Below are 16,972 nucleotides of genomic sequence, written 5' to 3'. Positions count from 1 at the left end.
CAGACTTACAAATTTTATGTATCATAAATAAGAAAAAAATAAGGGATTACTTAATGAATATAAATCTATATATTTTAGAAACAGATGTGAAAAAAGGTGACATTAACTCATTTAGCAGCTAAAAAGAAGGACACAAAGTGGCGGACAGTGGAAATTCTCTTTTTTGAATTCTTGTACTTCTGAATGAATTGCAAGTATGATGTATCTGTACTTTCTGAAATGCATTCATCTGACTACATTCCAGTAACAAACTTTTTCAAATAAAAACATAAACAACTTTTTCAAATTGTTAACACCACCATCTGATTTACCACGGCAATGAGTTCAGTTTAAGAACTCCAGTATAATATAACAGTCACACAACACAAACTCCAGCAATTTATGCCAATCTTGCCCAACACAACCCAGTTAACACTGGTAGGACAGCACAAGAATATGTGAGGACTGTGAAGAAAGCAGAAAAGAAGGGTAGCTATCAGCATGGCATGCCAGCAAGGAGTATTGCTCATGTTGTAAGTAACATGAGGAAAACCTTAAGGTGATACCAATCCTCCAACATCAGTATCAAGCTATTATCAATAGACTACACTCTGTAAGCACAGTAAGGGAGCATTCTACCCCATCAAGTAACTGAAATCAGAAGCAAAAATATTGACTATTCCATTCAAGGAAAACTTAGGATTTTTTTTAAACACCAACTTGCCCCCACCAAGGGGATTTATAAGAGTGGGTTTTATATAATTGTTTCCAATTTTAATTATCTTGCTATTTTTCAAGTATTTCTCACCTTGCTGTCCATTCCTTACGCAGCCTTTGTCGCTCTGTAAGAACTAGCAAGAAGCACCTGATTGTTTTATTCCTTTGTTCCTCAATTCGTTCCTCTTTTTGAACTTCAGAGAGGACCAGGCTTGTCTTAAAGGGAAAAAACACATAAAAATTATAATCTAGAAACAGGAAACAATGTGTAAAATTAATAAAAAGCCCATAAGCAAATTAGGACAGTAAATCAATAGCTTTTTTAATTACAGTTCCACTGCTGACAAATCAATACAGTAAATGATGGTTAGAAATGGCCACCATATATTTGGTATTTAATCAATATACATGGCACATAAGGTAAACCTTAAAATCTCATCGCCTTAAGTAACGCAACAAGACATTGTGCATTCGAGCTCTCATTTTCTTAAGACATAATTATTTTCTTTTCTAAACACATTCTTGTATCAAATTATATCAAGAAATGTTTCCCTCAATAGAGCATTCATTTGGGCAATTACACCCTCCTATTTGATCCTTGGTGAAGCTAAAGAAGAAAATACCTGTTTGTATTGTGTCTTCTGAAAGGAATTTCTAATGATTTCCCTGTGTTCTCTTTATCACTAAATATTTCAAGTAAACAAGTAGTAAGACTTAACCTGTTTTTTCATTTATAGAATAAATTACGAATTGCTAAAATGCATACATACACACATGGAATGGATAAGTCATCTGTGGAGCAGGATGATGGAACCTCTGCCTGGCCTTCCCAAATGTTGTGTTAACAGTTAACACTGATGTAATGAAACTGCAAGATCTTGTCATCCTTCATCCACCCAGCAAGCTAACTCCAACTCCCTCACTCCGTTTTTGCCTGTAACTAGTAACCCCTCACCAGTTCTTCCCCTACGCTTCCGCACGTCTGCCAACCTGGGAAAGAAACAGCACGTGCTGATGCTCACATTACTAACACATATGTCAACCAGTGCACATGTGCTGACTTGATGTGCAGAAGTCCAACCACAACAGACACCTAGAGTCAGTGCTGCAGTGTTTTCCTTCAGTGAAGACATTATATTTGCCTTTCTCGCTTTAACCAGCCACTGATACTCAATTACTGTTGCTATTCTCACCTTCAGTCTCATGTTCTGCAAACATATCAAAGTATCTAAAGGCTTTTGGGAAGGATGATCAAATGGACAGAATGCTTGCACAAATCTGGGGGGGGTTATTTGTTTTTTAGTTTTTTGGGGTTTTTTTCCACAGAAAGGGAGGCAAAAAAATACATTTATAGCCTGAGAAGCTGTAGAAGCGAGTTTGAAAACACAAGTCAGACATCACCAAAAGCTGCAATTTCTGCTCCCAGCATGGCTTCTCCTGTGGGAACAACGTAACAAAGACACGGCATATTGCCTTCTCCTCAACATCACATCCACATCACATTCTGCCCTGCCCAAACATACACCCACTAAGATTCTTGTGGGGATTTTGTCAGATAAAGGATTGCTATTATTTTGAGTTTGTGAAAACAGGAAGATCTATCCTTGGCCTGACTGGCTGGGGTTTTTTTCCCCCATTAAGTAACAATATTATGCAGATTATATACTTCTTAAACTACTTAAAGTAGTGGTAACATTGCCCCTGCCATGGAGGTTCCAAGAGACAAGCATGACAGGGGTTATAGAGACAGCAAATAATATAATTACTCCAAAATCAGATGATAAAGAACAAAAAGCATCTTCTTCCCTGATTCCCAACTCTATCAGTTGGCTTACTGAAAAGCACTACTCTGCTGTATGAGACTTACACATCAAAAAGAACATTTTCTTGTAAAAAACCCAAAATGTTCAAAGCTCTGTCTTTACAGATCACATTCTTGACCCTGCTTTGACATTACAAAGCAAACAAAAAGCCAGAGAGCATTTTCAGATAAGGATTCCCTGACATGGATTTCCTTTGCGCTGACCTACATCATCTTTTCCACAAGCTCTAATATCCGCCAACTTCAACAATGCTGATTCCAGCCTCACTTCCAGCACTCACTTCCAGCAGCTGCACAGTTTAAAGCAGGATTTGATAGAGGACTTCAGCAAATAAGAACACGCTCATATGAAATGATGTACATTATTTAACTGATGTAAATTAATACTCGTCATTCAGAATAAATATACCTATTAGGGCCTTAACTTCTATATTTACCACATGCAATGCTTGACACAGCACTATAACTAAATTTTATCTCTCTATTATAAGATTAACAGACTGTAGCCATACCGAGAGGTGACAGCACACCAAGATTTCCCTTTCAGAATCCTTGGATGGGATAGGGAAATCCACTGCTGATGGTGCAGAAGTCTGCTTTTCTCCAAGAACGCTGAAAAGCCCCAAGTTCAATGATGCTATGCCTCACAAAGCTGAAAGTATAGTTATTTGCAGGCAACAAACATCAAGATCCCCTAAGTAAGTGATTCCCAAAGTGTAGAGCATGGAGAACTGATAGTTTTCAGTTAAAATCTGATTAAATTATGATGTGATTAAAGTATTACCAATCAGAGAAGATGGGTGACCACTTCTCCAAGTATTCACAGTCACATTAACACTTTTGTATGAATTCTCATGCCTTGGCCACATTGCAACTTTGGTATAGAGTTCTACTACCTAAAGCCCCCTCCATCTACAGAAACAGCATAATTCTGGAAACTGAACATAATTTATTTTTTACTGAGAGAGCAATTATATTGCTCCAGCTTTCTGTTAACACCTTTCATCTAAGTCGTGATGTACTATTAAGCAACATACAACAAAAACACAGAGCAATTTAACTTATTTACTTGTTTTCTAAGAGTGCTGAGGGCAGTAAGGTTACCCAGAATGTGAGGGCTTGATATGTAGCTTTTATAGAGGCACTTCTTAATAACTTGCTATTCTTACCATCTCAATAAAAATCCTAAATTGTAACGAATACAGCAGCATTCTGGGTAAAATAATATTATAAAACATGTTCCTTCCAAAGTTTTATTTTTCACGTAACTTGTTTGGGGATTTATTTTTAACAAGGGGATTCAATATATACCTTGGCTGATAAAGGTCAAGGGTTCAAGAAACTCGGTCAAAGATGTTATCAGCTGGGAAAGCCATTTCCTCACATCAACACTGATAAAAATCCATCAGAAACCGAGCCAATACCACCCCAGCTCTAAAGGGTAGGAATGACCTCTTTTGAACATCACTATCGTTGCACATCCTATCAAAGAAAATCTGCTTGTGTCTCAATTCTTCTAACATTCTCCAATGACAGATAATTGTCTGCAGAGGCCCCCTTTGCCCAGCGCTGAGTGAAGCTTTCAGATTCTGAACCGGACTCAACACCGATCCAGTGTTTTTCAGCACACTCGGGACCACAGGACAGTAGAACAAATAAACAGTGTAACCAGTCCCGCAGCCTGTCTTATCTCATCCTTGTGTTCACAGAGATTCTTGAGGGTGTAATGTTTACAAATTGCTGAAACTTTCTTTCTTCTGCTTCCTGAGCTGGCAAAAACATATCCTGGACTACCTAAGCAACAAGATTACATTAACTGCTTATCACTTAAGGGAAGCAACTTCTTGCCTCATTGGCCAGCATGCCTCTTCAATGTAGTACTGTTAATATTTTCAGCAAATCTTCCTCAATTCTCCTTACTTATCTATTAATGTATTAAGGGCATTTCCTTGTAAATCCCAAATGGCATAGTTTTAAAAACAAATATATGTATCTATACATATATCCACACACACACACACACACACACATATATATGGAGAGAGCAGTTTCCAATCCAGCTTTCCATGTTAAAAATAGTTTTTAGAAAATTATACCCTTCACCTTTGTCCTGGTCCAGGGGCAGAATTAAATCTAGTGCTTTACTGATGTATCAGGCAACAGCCATGACAGCATCATCCCTTTTGAAAGAAAGAAAGGTACTAAGATAAGATTTTGAGAGACCAGTCTCATATTCCTCTCATTCCCACTGACAAAATATATCAGTGACACGAAACTGAGTAGAAACTCAGTTATAATCAAGTCTTACTATACACCCAGGATACACACTCAAAATCAGATACATTTTTACGAGTCTTAACAAAACAAACCTATGTCTTGTAACAAGATTACAATAATATTTTCTTCTTAGATACCAGCAGAAGAAATTGTGTTTCAACATCAATAAGCCACTACCCTGCTTAACTGCATGTATCCTGGGTGAATACCACAACATGGTTTCAAACAAGCAAAAAAAAAAAAAAATCATCCTCTGAACACTCCAAAATCCATACTGGTACATTTTTAGTCTTTAAAAACTAGATTTTCCCTCCTTCAACACAGACCTCTCGAGAAGCCAGACTTTAGGTTAGAAACACGGTATAGCTGGAGACATGAAGCCTCGTATCCTGTCAGACAAATTAGCCTTCAGTTTGAACTAAAGTGGCACTTGGGACAGTTTGTCTCTTGGTCCCACTTTATTGGGTCAACAAATCAGATTTTTCACTGTGAGTTAAGATTTAATCTACTCTCCACCAGTTTAAATAGGATAAGCTTCTGAATCTTTACTAACCATTTCTACTTTAATACAGCAGTCATCTCTGAATAATCAATAACTAATACAGAAAGAAAAAATAAAAAGTGTAAAATCAGTAACCAGGGCTAAAATTTTAAATGTCATTCAGTATCTTGTTATTTTTGTTACTTTATTTTACTTTTAGTGCAAAAAGTATCCTGATAGAATTCTGTAGAACTAGAACACTGTGCCTTTTAGACAGAAAAAACGAAGAACCTGCTATCTATTAAGCCATGTTAATTTAACATGTCATAACTTGGGAGATAAAAAAAGCTAGTAATTGCTTACAAACCACTGCTCATTTCTTCTTTACTTTCAAAATTTTTACTTAAAATATGAGCAAATGCACCCATTTTCATTGATAAGATGGAAGTAGCCAGTATGGTTTAAGTTATCACCCAGTAATTTGGGCACATTAAACCCAATTCTCTGCTTTTTGTTTATTAATCCACTATGCCAGATATCACAGTTTCACTCAGCAACCCTCATGTTTCGGATGATATTGAAAAATGGCTCATGTTTGTCAAAGAAAGTAAAAAAAAAAAAAAAAAAAATGGTAAAGAAGAAAAAAGTGTTGTTTATAGAAGCCAGCTGCTCTGGCTCCGGCGCCAGCAGCTCTTCATCCTGCTATTTTACGCTCACAACCCCCACTGCCCCCACTGGCACAGGTACAACTATATGTTGACTTCAGTGCTTCAGAGAGCACTCAACTGATTCTGTACATGATTAATTGCCAAAGACATGGCTGACCATATGGAACAGAGAAAGCATCAAGTAATTCATACTTCTGTATATGATCATTTGGCCCCTGTTGTTTTAATGTACAGGAAAGAGCTAGTATAGCACAGACCTGGTGTCTTGCCCTTGACAGCCCATTAAGAAATCTCAAAGCACCTAGTTGAAGTTATGCTGTTGGCTTTTCAATAGCAGCCTAATAAAACAGAAGCAAAGCTTTCCAACTAGTCTTAAATCTTTCACATACAGTACATTAACCACTGCTGCTAAAACAACTGGTTTCTTATGATAGGAAATGGGATTTGATTTCTAGCCTCTGCATACTTACTGAAAGCCTTTTTCTGACCTTTGGAGGGTTTACAAAAATCATTGTTCATTTTTCCTGCCATTTTCCCAGTTTCTTGCCATGGTGATCCTAATAGATTTGTTTAAGGTTCAGTACATTCTACTCTTACTAGCTATTATATGTAAACTGTACAATGAACGTAGGCTCATGGGAGCTGAAAGGAAAGAAATTATTATTAACTGTTTTCTTCCTGAAAGTCAGCGAATTCACTGCAACATCTAAAACATAATTTACTTTTAAAGAGCCTATAAAGCAAAACAAAAAATTCCTGAAAAGAAGCAATATACTAGTATGTGCTTTCTTTTATCAGACTGGAGACAAATCATCAAATTTCATTAGAGAGGGAAGGACAATTTATTCTAAAGCTGTAGTATTCTCAAGGATGTCTGACACAGAGCTCACTATAAAGTAAAAGGTGCAGACTTGGAATATATGTCAGTATCCTTAACTGCTTTATATCAGTTTTATCTACCATTAACATCTTTTCAGTCATATGCAGTCAAAGAAAAACATTTAAATTATGTTTCCCTGTCAAGGCTCTTAAGATGACAGTGCTAAAAAGTTAATCCCCATCTGCACAGATCTTCTGGCAGTTTTGACATATGTTGGCAAGGATGTATTTGCTGGCACCTTCCATTAGAAAATATTTACATGGAGTTTTCTTGTCTGCAGATTTTCTAGTTGTCTAAATGATCCTCCTGGTCTGAAGGACCTTATGTGGGAAACCCCAGACATTGGACATTCATCAGGGGTGATTTCCCAGGAAACTGAATGCAGCTAATGCTATTAATACTCGAATGGAATACACGAATAATCCACAAACCAATGTAAAGCTCCACAATCATTCTGGTTATTGATAAACCTCCAACATTAAAACAGTTTGTCCAAGTCGAATGTTTATGGCTGGTTTTAAATAAAATATAAAGGAATAGAGAGTTTTATAAAATTCACATAATTTTTTGTTTTTTGTGGGGTAAAAGTTGCTGATGTGAAACCATTGCCACAAAGATGATATATTCTCCCTACCATTATATTCAAAGGTGCACATCTAAACTAAGCAAGTACATAACCCAATTAGAGTAGAAAGCTCAAACTTAGACATATGCTTAAGCTCTATAGACAAGTCTACATTCATTAAAATGTAGAGAGCCCTGCCTTTCTTTGAGGTATTCACTGCTGACAACAAAAGATGAATACCTGACTTGATAGATGAGAAGTTCGACCTAGAAAAACCTACAGGGAGTAGATCACTTAGACGTTTCCAAAGAAACTTCAGGTCTTGTCTACACTAGAAAGTTGTACCACCTAACTATACCTGTGGAGCTAAAGCAGTACATTTTCTAGCTGTGTGAGTTTAAAGGTCATAAATCAAACTGGGCAGAGCTTATTTTGGAAATAACCATTACCTTTATGCCTATATTTATATTTATATTAGAGTCTCGAACCATATACTTAGGAAAAAGGAATCCAAACAAATAACAACCAAGTAAGTTTTGGTTACTCTGGTATGCCAAAATCTCCCGTGGAGAAAAGCCATCCTTTTTATGGATGATTCAATGCAGTTATGATAGGTCTCAAAGATTTTCAATACTTGGTTACAAAGAAAAAAAAAAAAAAAGAAAGATTAACACTTCCACAATACTTGTGCTGCACTAACTGGTTTGGCAATGTTCTAAAGATGAAGTATAACCCATCTCATCAAGAAAGAGCAACTAAACCACTCAAGATCTTTGGAATAAGAGTGGCTTAGCATCTTCAGATGTAAGGGTGAGTGAAAGGTTACCCTTTAGCCACATTCTCCCAGAGCATGGCCCCTCCACCTCTGAATCATCAATAGCACAAAGACTGTAGCAGGCCTACCATGCATAGTGGATTATATGAAGTGTAAAACATTGTGGGGAAAACGCTTTTGAAAGAAGTCAGGAAAAAGAAATCACGCTTGCAAGAAGATCCAGCTGACAGGCTAGTCCCTAACAAGTGAGTATGTTTGAAAACATTGTGAATGCAAGAAAAGAACATGCCTTTTGTTTCCAAACCTGCAGTGTGTCTTTACCCCAACTGTTGCCTGCATGGCTGAACATATGTTTTCTGAACACGAATTGAAGCAGAAAGTGTTCTTTGTTATAATTCACTCCTTTGTATACACCTCTCTTTACCCATTTTGGTCACATGCAAACAGTAGTTACGCTCAACACTTAAGTTCTGAAGGACTGCACAGCAGTGTATGCTTCAGTGATTATTTACTGTTGTTGGAATCAGTTGAGCTAAGATGCAATACAAGACTCACTTCACTAATGTGCACTCCGGGCAACTTACATTTTGCAATACTGAGTCATGCCAAGGACAATCTGCACACATTTCCTTAACCAGCACCCAGAATTTTCTGCATCTACAATCATGTGCAGTTCTAATAAGCAATGAAGAATTACACAACAAATGATCTTACGTTTTCAAAAGAACTCAAATTGTACCCTGGAATTTTCTTAGAATATCAGCTACTTTTCTTAGCATATCATCAGCTACTATGAATAATTTGAGGGGAGGAGTGTAAAAAATTATGGGCTTCAAAGCCAGAAGGAGGTCACACCATCTCATAAACACTGAAATGAACTCTAGTTTGAATTAAATACTCATATAATTTTACTGATTCTAATGAAATATATTTACTGATTCTACATGCAAGCAAGGCTTTGCTTTAACTCCTCTAATTTATACTGAAGCCCTAATACAATAATCTACATACAAGCTCCTACTAAAATATTTACAGATGCAAACTTGGACCAAATCTCCAAACTAGACACCCAGTCCTTGTAGTACTCAAAATACAAAGTGGAATTACTAAACTTAATATTATTGGTCACAGGAAAAAATACTTTTAAACACCCCCAAACTGTGAAGAAAGATGAAAAACACTGAGTGTAGATTCTGAATTCATTTCTGCATCTTTACTTGCAACTATCTTTTATTGTTTAATTACCTGTCATATTACCGATTTCCTTGAATGGCACATCTTAGCATTGCTATTTAGTACAGAAAAGCCTAGAACTCCAATATTTTCCTCTCATCACTGAAGCCACTTTTGCCTTCAAGCCACTTACTGCCTTAGCCACAATGCTTTCTAGAACAATGTCTAGTGAAAATACAGTTGTGCAAAAATTTGGGACATATTCCCAGTATCATTAGTCTCACTGAAATAATTTAAAACACAGAAAGCCAAGTTACAGAATGGGTTAAATACTGCAGAACGAAGAAGCTACAAGCCACAATCAAATGAAATAGCAAGCCGCATGTCCAAAAGTGCCTGTGGGCATGCTTTGTCCAAGACACATGCCATAGCAGAATAGCATTTTAGTACATATGCAAGATAACCACATACAGCTGAATCATATTTTTGAATGACATAAGGGTTTCAATCACCCCTTTATCTTCCTCACAGCACTAAATAAATGCAGCAGATCTGTGGACACTTCTGTGAGAACACGACTCTCACCACGTTGTTTCAAAAGTGAAGTCTTGTCACATTTGGCTCAAGTAACAGCTTCATTACCTCTAATGACACCATGGCCACTGTTACAAAGACTTAATATTCAGGATCATGTAAGTGCAGTAGTAACACTAGCTGGCATGGTTAAAGGGACTCAAAAAGAATTTAGAGTGCACTCCTGGGAAGAGCATAGGGGATAAAACCAAAACAGAACCTGATATACTATATGTATTCAATGTATGGGGAATATGACATTATCAAGCAGAAAGGAGGATGCCACCACTCATTGCCAGATGCTGGTCATGACAGCAGCATTTGGAAACATACTTTTTTGCAAGCTGTGATCCTTGTTCCTCAACTCAAAACTAGGCAATCTGGTATCAGTGCCTTGTCCTCCTCCACTTTTGTTATAGTATATAACTGTATTTTTTACATAAAAACATGTGCTAGGCACTTCATATATAGCCCATGCAAATGGTGATGACCTGCCATTGAGGGTGTGCAGTGTAAAATGTACAAACAAATGCAATATACTAGCAAATTTAAAATATGGGGGACTTTTATATATTTGGATATAGTACTTACAGTAAATACACATTCCTCCTGGGAGGGCAGGCAACTACTTAATTCTCTTTCATTCAAAGCATATTTAGGAACAAAGTTTTGCACATGTCATCCTGATTTATTGGAGCATAACGCTACATAATCCTCAAAAGTATATATTCCACCTGTACATGCATACTAATTTCCATTATGAGTGATAAAGGGGAATATATCTTACTTGTGTATGTATATGTATATATTTAGGCAACACAAATCTTAAAAGCAAAACATAATTGCAAAATTAATTCAGTAGTCCAGGTACATCTACAATGCTAAATAAGGCAATGCTTCACTAATACATCAACTTACATACACATCAACAAATTAGTATGTCAACTTACCAACCTGCAGACTCAAAAGAAACCTACTTTTTTTTTTTTTTCTAGAATAAAACCCAACACCTTTTTCATAAATTAAAGAAAATTAAAACCAAAGTAAATTCCCCCTAATCCTTTATGGGCATTCCCGCATACGCTTTATACAAATACACACAGACCAGGGTACAACACAGACAGCACACCTGCAGTCATGGGCTTTGTCACATCCTGCTCAATTGCAGGATGCCATCAGGGAGATGGAGCACGAATTCATGGTACCTGCAGGCAGACCTCCACCCCTTCTGAGGGCAGGACACTTTCCACAGAGGTTCTCATTCTCAAGACACTTCGTTGCCTACCTCCATCCTGCCAGGAATTCAGTGACATTTCTTGCTATTTACTGTTCTTCTGAACGCAGTATCTGTAAAACCTACACTTTATAAACCTGTTAATGCAAAATACAGCCAGTTACTGATTATTCTATTTTGATGGAGTTGTGTTCCAGTAAGAGACTATGCTATACACTCCACTTCCTGGATTTAGATTTGGATTCTGCCCATGTTTTCATGTCATCAGACATCCCTAATGTTATGGCAATACTGGCGTGACAAATACCAATGTGTTAATAGTCCATGCTATCAAAGTACCACTTTTCTTCCATTAATATTCCCCGATATCCCATATGTTTGTTTTCACTTTATTTTCATTTTCGGGAAGGATTTTTGCTTTTTCACACTTAGCAAGGGAGCAGTAAAACTCTCAGTAATTAGTTTATCTCCTTAGTAGAAAGAAAATCAAAGGTTCATTTTTCATCCTTAAAATCAACTAATTAACCCAACACTTAAAAGTAAACACAAAGAAAGATCATGGAAGTAGCTCTGTACTTCCTGTCACTTACTAGTGCATTAAAAAAAATTCTTCCAGAAATATTTTTAATTAGAATGTAATCAAGTTCTAAATGTTGACAATTTGTCATACACATTTTGCATGAACATTCAGTATTTGTAGATGAATACTTGAGAAAGAACTTAAAGCTGAAATTGCCAACTATTTGAAAACTTCAGTATATCAAAAATCATTACATAGACCAGTTTCACTAACGACACAGCATTCAATCAGGGAAAAGAAACTTTCATCATGTGATTCATGTGCCTAACGGGAAACAAACGGCATGTTCAACAGATCACTGTGAATACATGCGTGTCGATTACTCTCTGAAACAAAAGTAATGTGCTGAAGATTCTGGCAATTTAACAAATACGACATTTGAAGGATGTGCTCACAAACTATGACAACACAATTTGGAGAGTAGAAAACACTGTTACTTTGGGACACAACAATGTGTTCTGTTACATTGTACCCTGACACTTACAGCTCCTGCCTTACCCGTCACTAAGGTTTCCTTCTATAGGCGTGTGAAATAAGATATGGGTTCTCAAGTTCAGCTGCAAAGTCCAACTTCAGAGAGAGGTCAAAGGTGGCTGACTAATCACCTCTGCACTTTTTGAGAAGGATCACTTAGTCCACTGGTAAAAGTTAAAGCAACGTCAAGGATGTATTAACATAAACTGGTGAAGCATCCTTAACAGACACACACTGAGTACATGCCACAATGGTGATGCTCTACACTTACCCAAAAAAGCTTTTGCATCTCCTGAGTTGCTCAGAAATGAAAACAGGCTTTGTGGAGGAGAGTTTGATCTGTGTTCTCTCATACAAAAACTTCTACCTTTAAAGGTACATCATGACGAGCTATACTAGAGCCCTAAATCTCCTTTAATGTTACTATCTACTTTACATCCTGCTTTAACACAACACTACAGGGCAAATCACACTTCACAGCATTCAGAGTCCACACGTAAGAGATACGATCTATGTCAACAAGCATCCAAACTATTAATGGGGTATATATATCTTCTTAAAGAGGAAAACATGTCATTTGATAAAAAAGTTCTCTCTCTTCAGCATCTGGATTCTGGAGTTTGTTGTAGTATGGGCTTTTTTCCTTGTTTTTCTTTTTAAATTTTTATTTAAGATACTGTAATGCAAACTTTTTATATGTATCAAAACAATTTGTATGGATAACCTTACATTCATTTAGGAAAAGGAAGCTAATACATTTTCATTAGAATAGGGACTGCCTTTTAACTATGTGAGATTATTTTTCCATATTCATCATCAACTGTCCACACGACTGTATGATGGAAGGCATTTGTTGTACTACGTATTTACCATCTTACATGCTATATATTTTTTCTGTTTCACAAAAGCATTTCTTAAATGTTTATTAACACACAGAGCTACTCTAATATCAAACTATCATTATGTTCTTGAGTGTCAGATAATCTTTCAAGGTTGCCAGATATCATCCTGTATAAAATTCTATGACTAGTCAGAACAGGTATTCTCATACTGGAAAGGTCACTAGATATAGTAAGATACTCTCTGTATAATACCTATGAAAAAGAAAGCAGAAAGTTTAGATTAATTGTAAGAAAATTAAAACCTAAGAAAAATTTCTCTGTCCAAAGCCTAAGAGCATAGCAGTTACTAAGAGAAAAAATAGTATTTTGATGATAACTTGTGAAAACATGCTGTCACAACATTTTGGTTTTAAAATACAGCAATCAAACGCTAAGAACTTAAGTTCACACTGAAGAGTTTTCACCTCAGGAAGTATCCTATTTTTGTCACAGCTGCAAGTTGGCAAACAAAAAAACCAATCTTCTACCTTGATTAACACAGTTTGAAAACCAAAGTCCTATTCCCACTAAGCTACAACTTGCTGTATTCAGAACAGTGTAAGTATGTACTATTGCTTCATCTTCTAGAGAGAATACTTCCCCTTTTCCTTGTTCATCCAGTGCTGGTAAATTCAGTACATGCACAGAAACTTGCATACAACCCTTTGGGATCAAATTCATCACACTGGATGATCAAATTCATCACACTGGATGAATCACAGCCACGTGTATATGCTCTTTTCATGTGCTGGTATAAATCTACATATCTCAAGCCCAGGCACATATCAAATTAAAATTATGTTCATGGTCCAAAATTATAACCAAACATTAAAAAAAAAAAAACAAACAAAAAAAGCAAACTGCCTGGATATCCCCAAAAAGGGCTCCACTTTTGATGCAATGCAGCACTTACTTACTTAAGTGCATGACTTCCAACTTTTTTTTTACCTAAAAAAACAACTACAGCTGCCAGCCCCAGATTACAATCAGCACTGGGTTTGCAATTGCCTAAAATCTTGGGACTTAGGGCCAATTTAGAGAATCAAAACCAAAATATCTCATGAGATTTCAACAGTATTTTTCCTTCATTTATCAATGATTACAGGTAGAAATGCATGACTTAGAACTCCTGAAACTATTTTAAAAAGCTATACTTTGTTAATTTTTAAATTGATTAAAGCTCTGAGTATACTGTTTAAACATTTTTAGAAAGTCTGAATTTTAAACCTCTACATCAACACACAAACAGCAACTGGCAGGTTGTTATGTAAAGAGTTTTGGGTGGAAAAGAGCAGTTCCAGCTTTGTTTACTAGTTCTAGGTTATCAGGAAAGGAGAGAAGAAAGCTTCTCCATTTTGCATTATTTGAGGTGAATCCATTAGCTCAGTTAAAAAAAAATGGGGAGAAAAAAAAAAAGAAAAAAGAAAAAAAAAGAAGTATCACAGGTCAAAAGAACAAAATGACACACAAAAATCCACTGCCAAACTGGCTGTCGGTTGGATGCACAAGAGTAATGCTAAACAACTGTGGTATGGAGACAAAATATGCTTTCTTTAGGACACTTTTTCAATAAGTTATTTCAGCCTTGTGAGCAGCCTTGCCTTGCTCCCACCCCTCGCACATTAATGAAAACAAAGGGGGCCCATTTACATTGTAACCCTGCAGTGGGGTTAAGCATGCGACCTTAAAGTATGGTGTGCTTCTGCTCCGTGGAAAGGTTCTTGACAATATAAACAAGAATTACTGCTGTTAGAGAAAGGGAAGACAATTAAAAACAATCTCGGATGCATGTTGTACAGCTGTTCAAGTTTCAGCCACGTCTGACCCCTAAAGATGCTATGTGTTTTACTTCGGAAGCTTAAACCATTTTAGTTTTATTAAAATAATCCTTCAACAGAAACAGAATTTGTATGACAAACATGAGTCTTTATACGAGTAACACAATGAAAATTGTGTATTGCTGGCAAAACACACCATCACTGTGGTTAAAAGATGTGGTCTGCACATCTCCCTCCAGTACTTCAGTTTACTAACAGCTAAGCAAAAAGGAAATTCTTTATGAAGAATGCTATGAAAAGCTGGGGAGAAAAGAAAATTGTTCTTGAAACAAAAGAGACTTCAACAGGTCAAATCACACAATGAAATCTGTTTGACAGATCTTTGTGCCCAGGCAAAAAAACCTGGGTGATTCCAGAGAAACTCTGCAGGCACAGTGTCCCAATATAGATCAAATTGCAGGACCAAGCAGCCACAATATTTTTTTAAGCTTAATTTTGGATACCATTGATTGCAAATGCAATAAAGACAGACAGCAATTATGGTTAGTATTTTCTTTATACATGCCTACAAATTTTCTAATAACCAAAAAAATACTTAAATTTTTAAGAGAAAACGATAGAATGAGCTTCTTTCCATCAGCCACTACAACTAATTGTCTTACTATTACCCTTAAAAAAATAGTGTTAGAGGAGAAAAACTTCTGAGAAAATAACAAAGATCTTGGCTGAGTTTCTCAAAACCACAATTTTCCTGCCTGTTTGATCTTTGTACAGTCAGCATAAGCCACTGAAACTTCTCCACAAATGAAAGGCATTCATGGGAAGCCATCAGAAAGCATTGCTCTTCCTCTGGGACCCAGGACAATAAAAGAAAAGTTTGTGCCTGCCACGTGGGCCTACGATTCAGCTTAAATGAACAAACCATTGCAATATCCTTCTGCTTTGTGAAAGCGATACTTCCTAGTTTTTTGGAGAAAGGAAGTCATATATAAACAGAACAAAGGGAAGAGGCAACACAAGTAGAGCCTCTCATAATAAATATTACAGTGAAAGTTTTGCTCATCTAACCAAGATTAAAAACATATTTTAATCTCCCAAATTTTACGCCTTTGATGTTATGTCGAAGAGGAAAGCTTATATAGGTTGTAAGATTTACAACACTTCCGGTGGGAATAGCTTCATGTTTCAGCTTTTTCCCCTGTTTCTGAAATTGAGACTATATTGGGTTGATTCTGACCCTTAATCTGTGTCATACTGAGCACCTCTTCACTGAACAGGACTTACGTCGTCCTTTGGTCATTTTTTTCCCACACATAGGCTACTGTTCCACTGAGCAAAGCACTGCAAAATCATTACAGTGGTGTAATGGTGATCTTTGTTAACTCTGAAACACTTCTTAAAATGCCAGCTTTCCTAGACCACAGTAAAGTTCAAACATTTGCACTAAACTCCACAGCATAGAGAACCACTAAGTTGCATTTCTTAGTGGTGCTAAAATTAGGAGAAGGTTATATAGCTTCAGTCAGAAGAGTAGTAATTCATTATCTGTAATTTCACCACTACATGCCCACAACAGCCTGATAAAACATGCAAAGCACTAATTTGCAGAATTACAACACAGGAAGTGTAACACTTATGCATTGGGGCTCCCTTTATAATACCTTCTGTTAAATTCTGCATGATTTTCCTGCCCTCCCATACAATCTTGCTGAGCAGCTTTTCTTCTTCTCTCTTGATACAGCACCCATTGCTATGACAGAAGAACCTGCCCTTAAAATTACATTATCCTGCTGTAACACAGGTGCTCATTTCCACAACCTTAGGTGAGGACAAAACTAAACACACTAATGGTCCCCTTTGATAGTGTGAGGCAAAACAGCTGAAAGTTTCAATGTAAGAACAATGAAAGAGAGCAGGTATGCATGCTCCCTCAATTTTTGCGTTTGTACAAGATACTTGCTTTGGTCTCACAACCAACCAGTAACTTTGGGGGACATCACCAGAGGAGGAAATTTTCAAGTATAGTTTCACAAACACTGAATTCAGAAAAGCAAAAGTGAAAGATACTAGAATTGACATCCTAACTGTCACAGTGAAGCTAACTAACTATTGAAC

At 36.7% G+C, this 16,972-nt stretch overlaps 1 protein-coding gene across 1 annotated transcript in view; it reads right to left on the bottom strand.

The window, feature by feature from the left end:
• The window catches only part of FTO (fat mass and obesity associated), a gene marked incomplete at its 5' end in the record, with an annotated part of 201,604 nt that overhangs the window by 134,318 nt on the left and 50,314 nt on the right, over positions 1 to 16,972 (bottom strand). The window contains one exon of the mRNA XM_010014633.1: positions 788 to 912. Within this exon, the coding sequence (XP_010012935.1) occupies positions 788 to 912 (125 nt within the window). The remainder of the gene's footprint in view (positions 1 to 787; positions 913 to 16,972) is intronic.

The sequence above is a fragment of the Nestor notabilis genome, unplaced genomic scaffold (genome assembly GCF_000696875.1).
Source record: "Nestor notabilis isolate BGI_N333 unplaced genomic scaffold, ASM69687v1 scaffold4100, whole genome shotgun sequence".
Taxonomy (NCBI): Eukaryota; Metazoa; Chordata; class Aves; order Psittaciformes; family Psittacidae; genus Nestor; species Nestor notabilis.
This window is presented reverse-complemented; position numbering and strand designations above follow the sequence as displayed.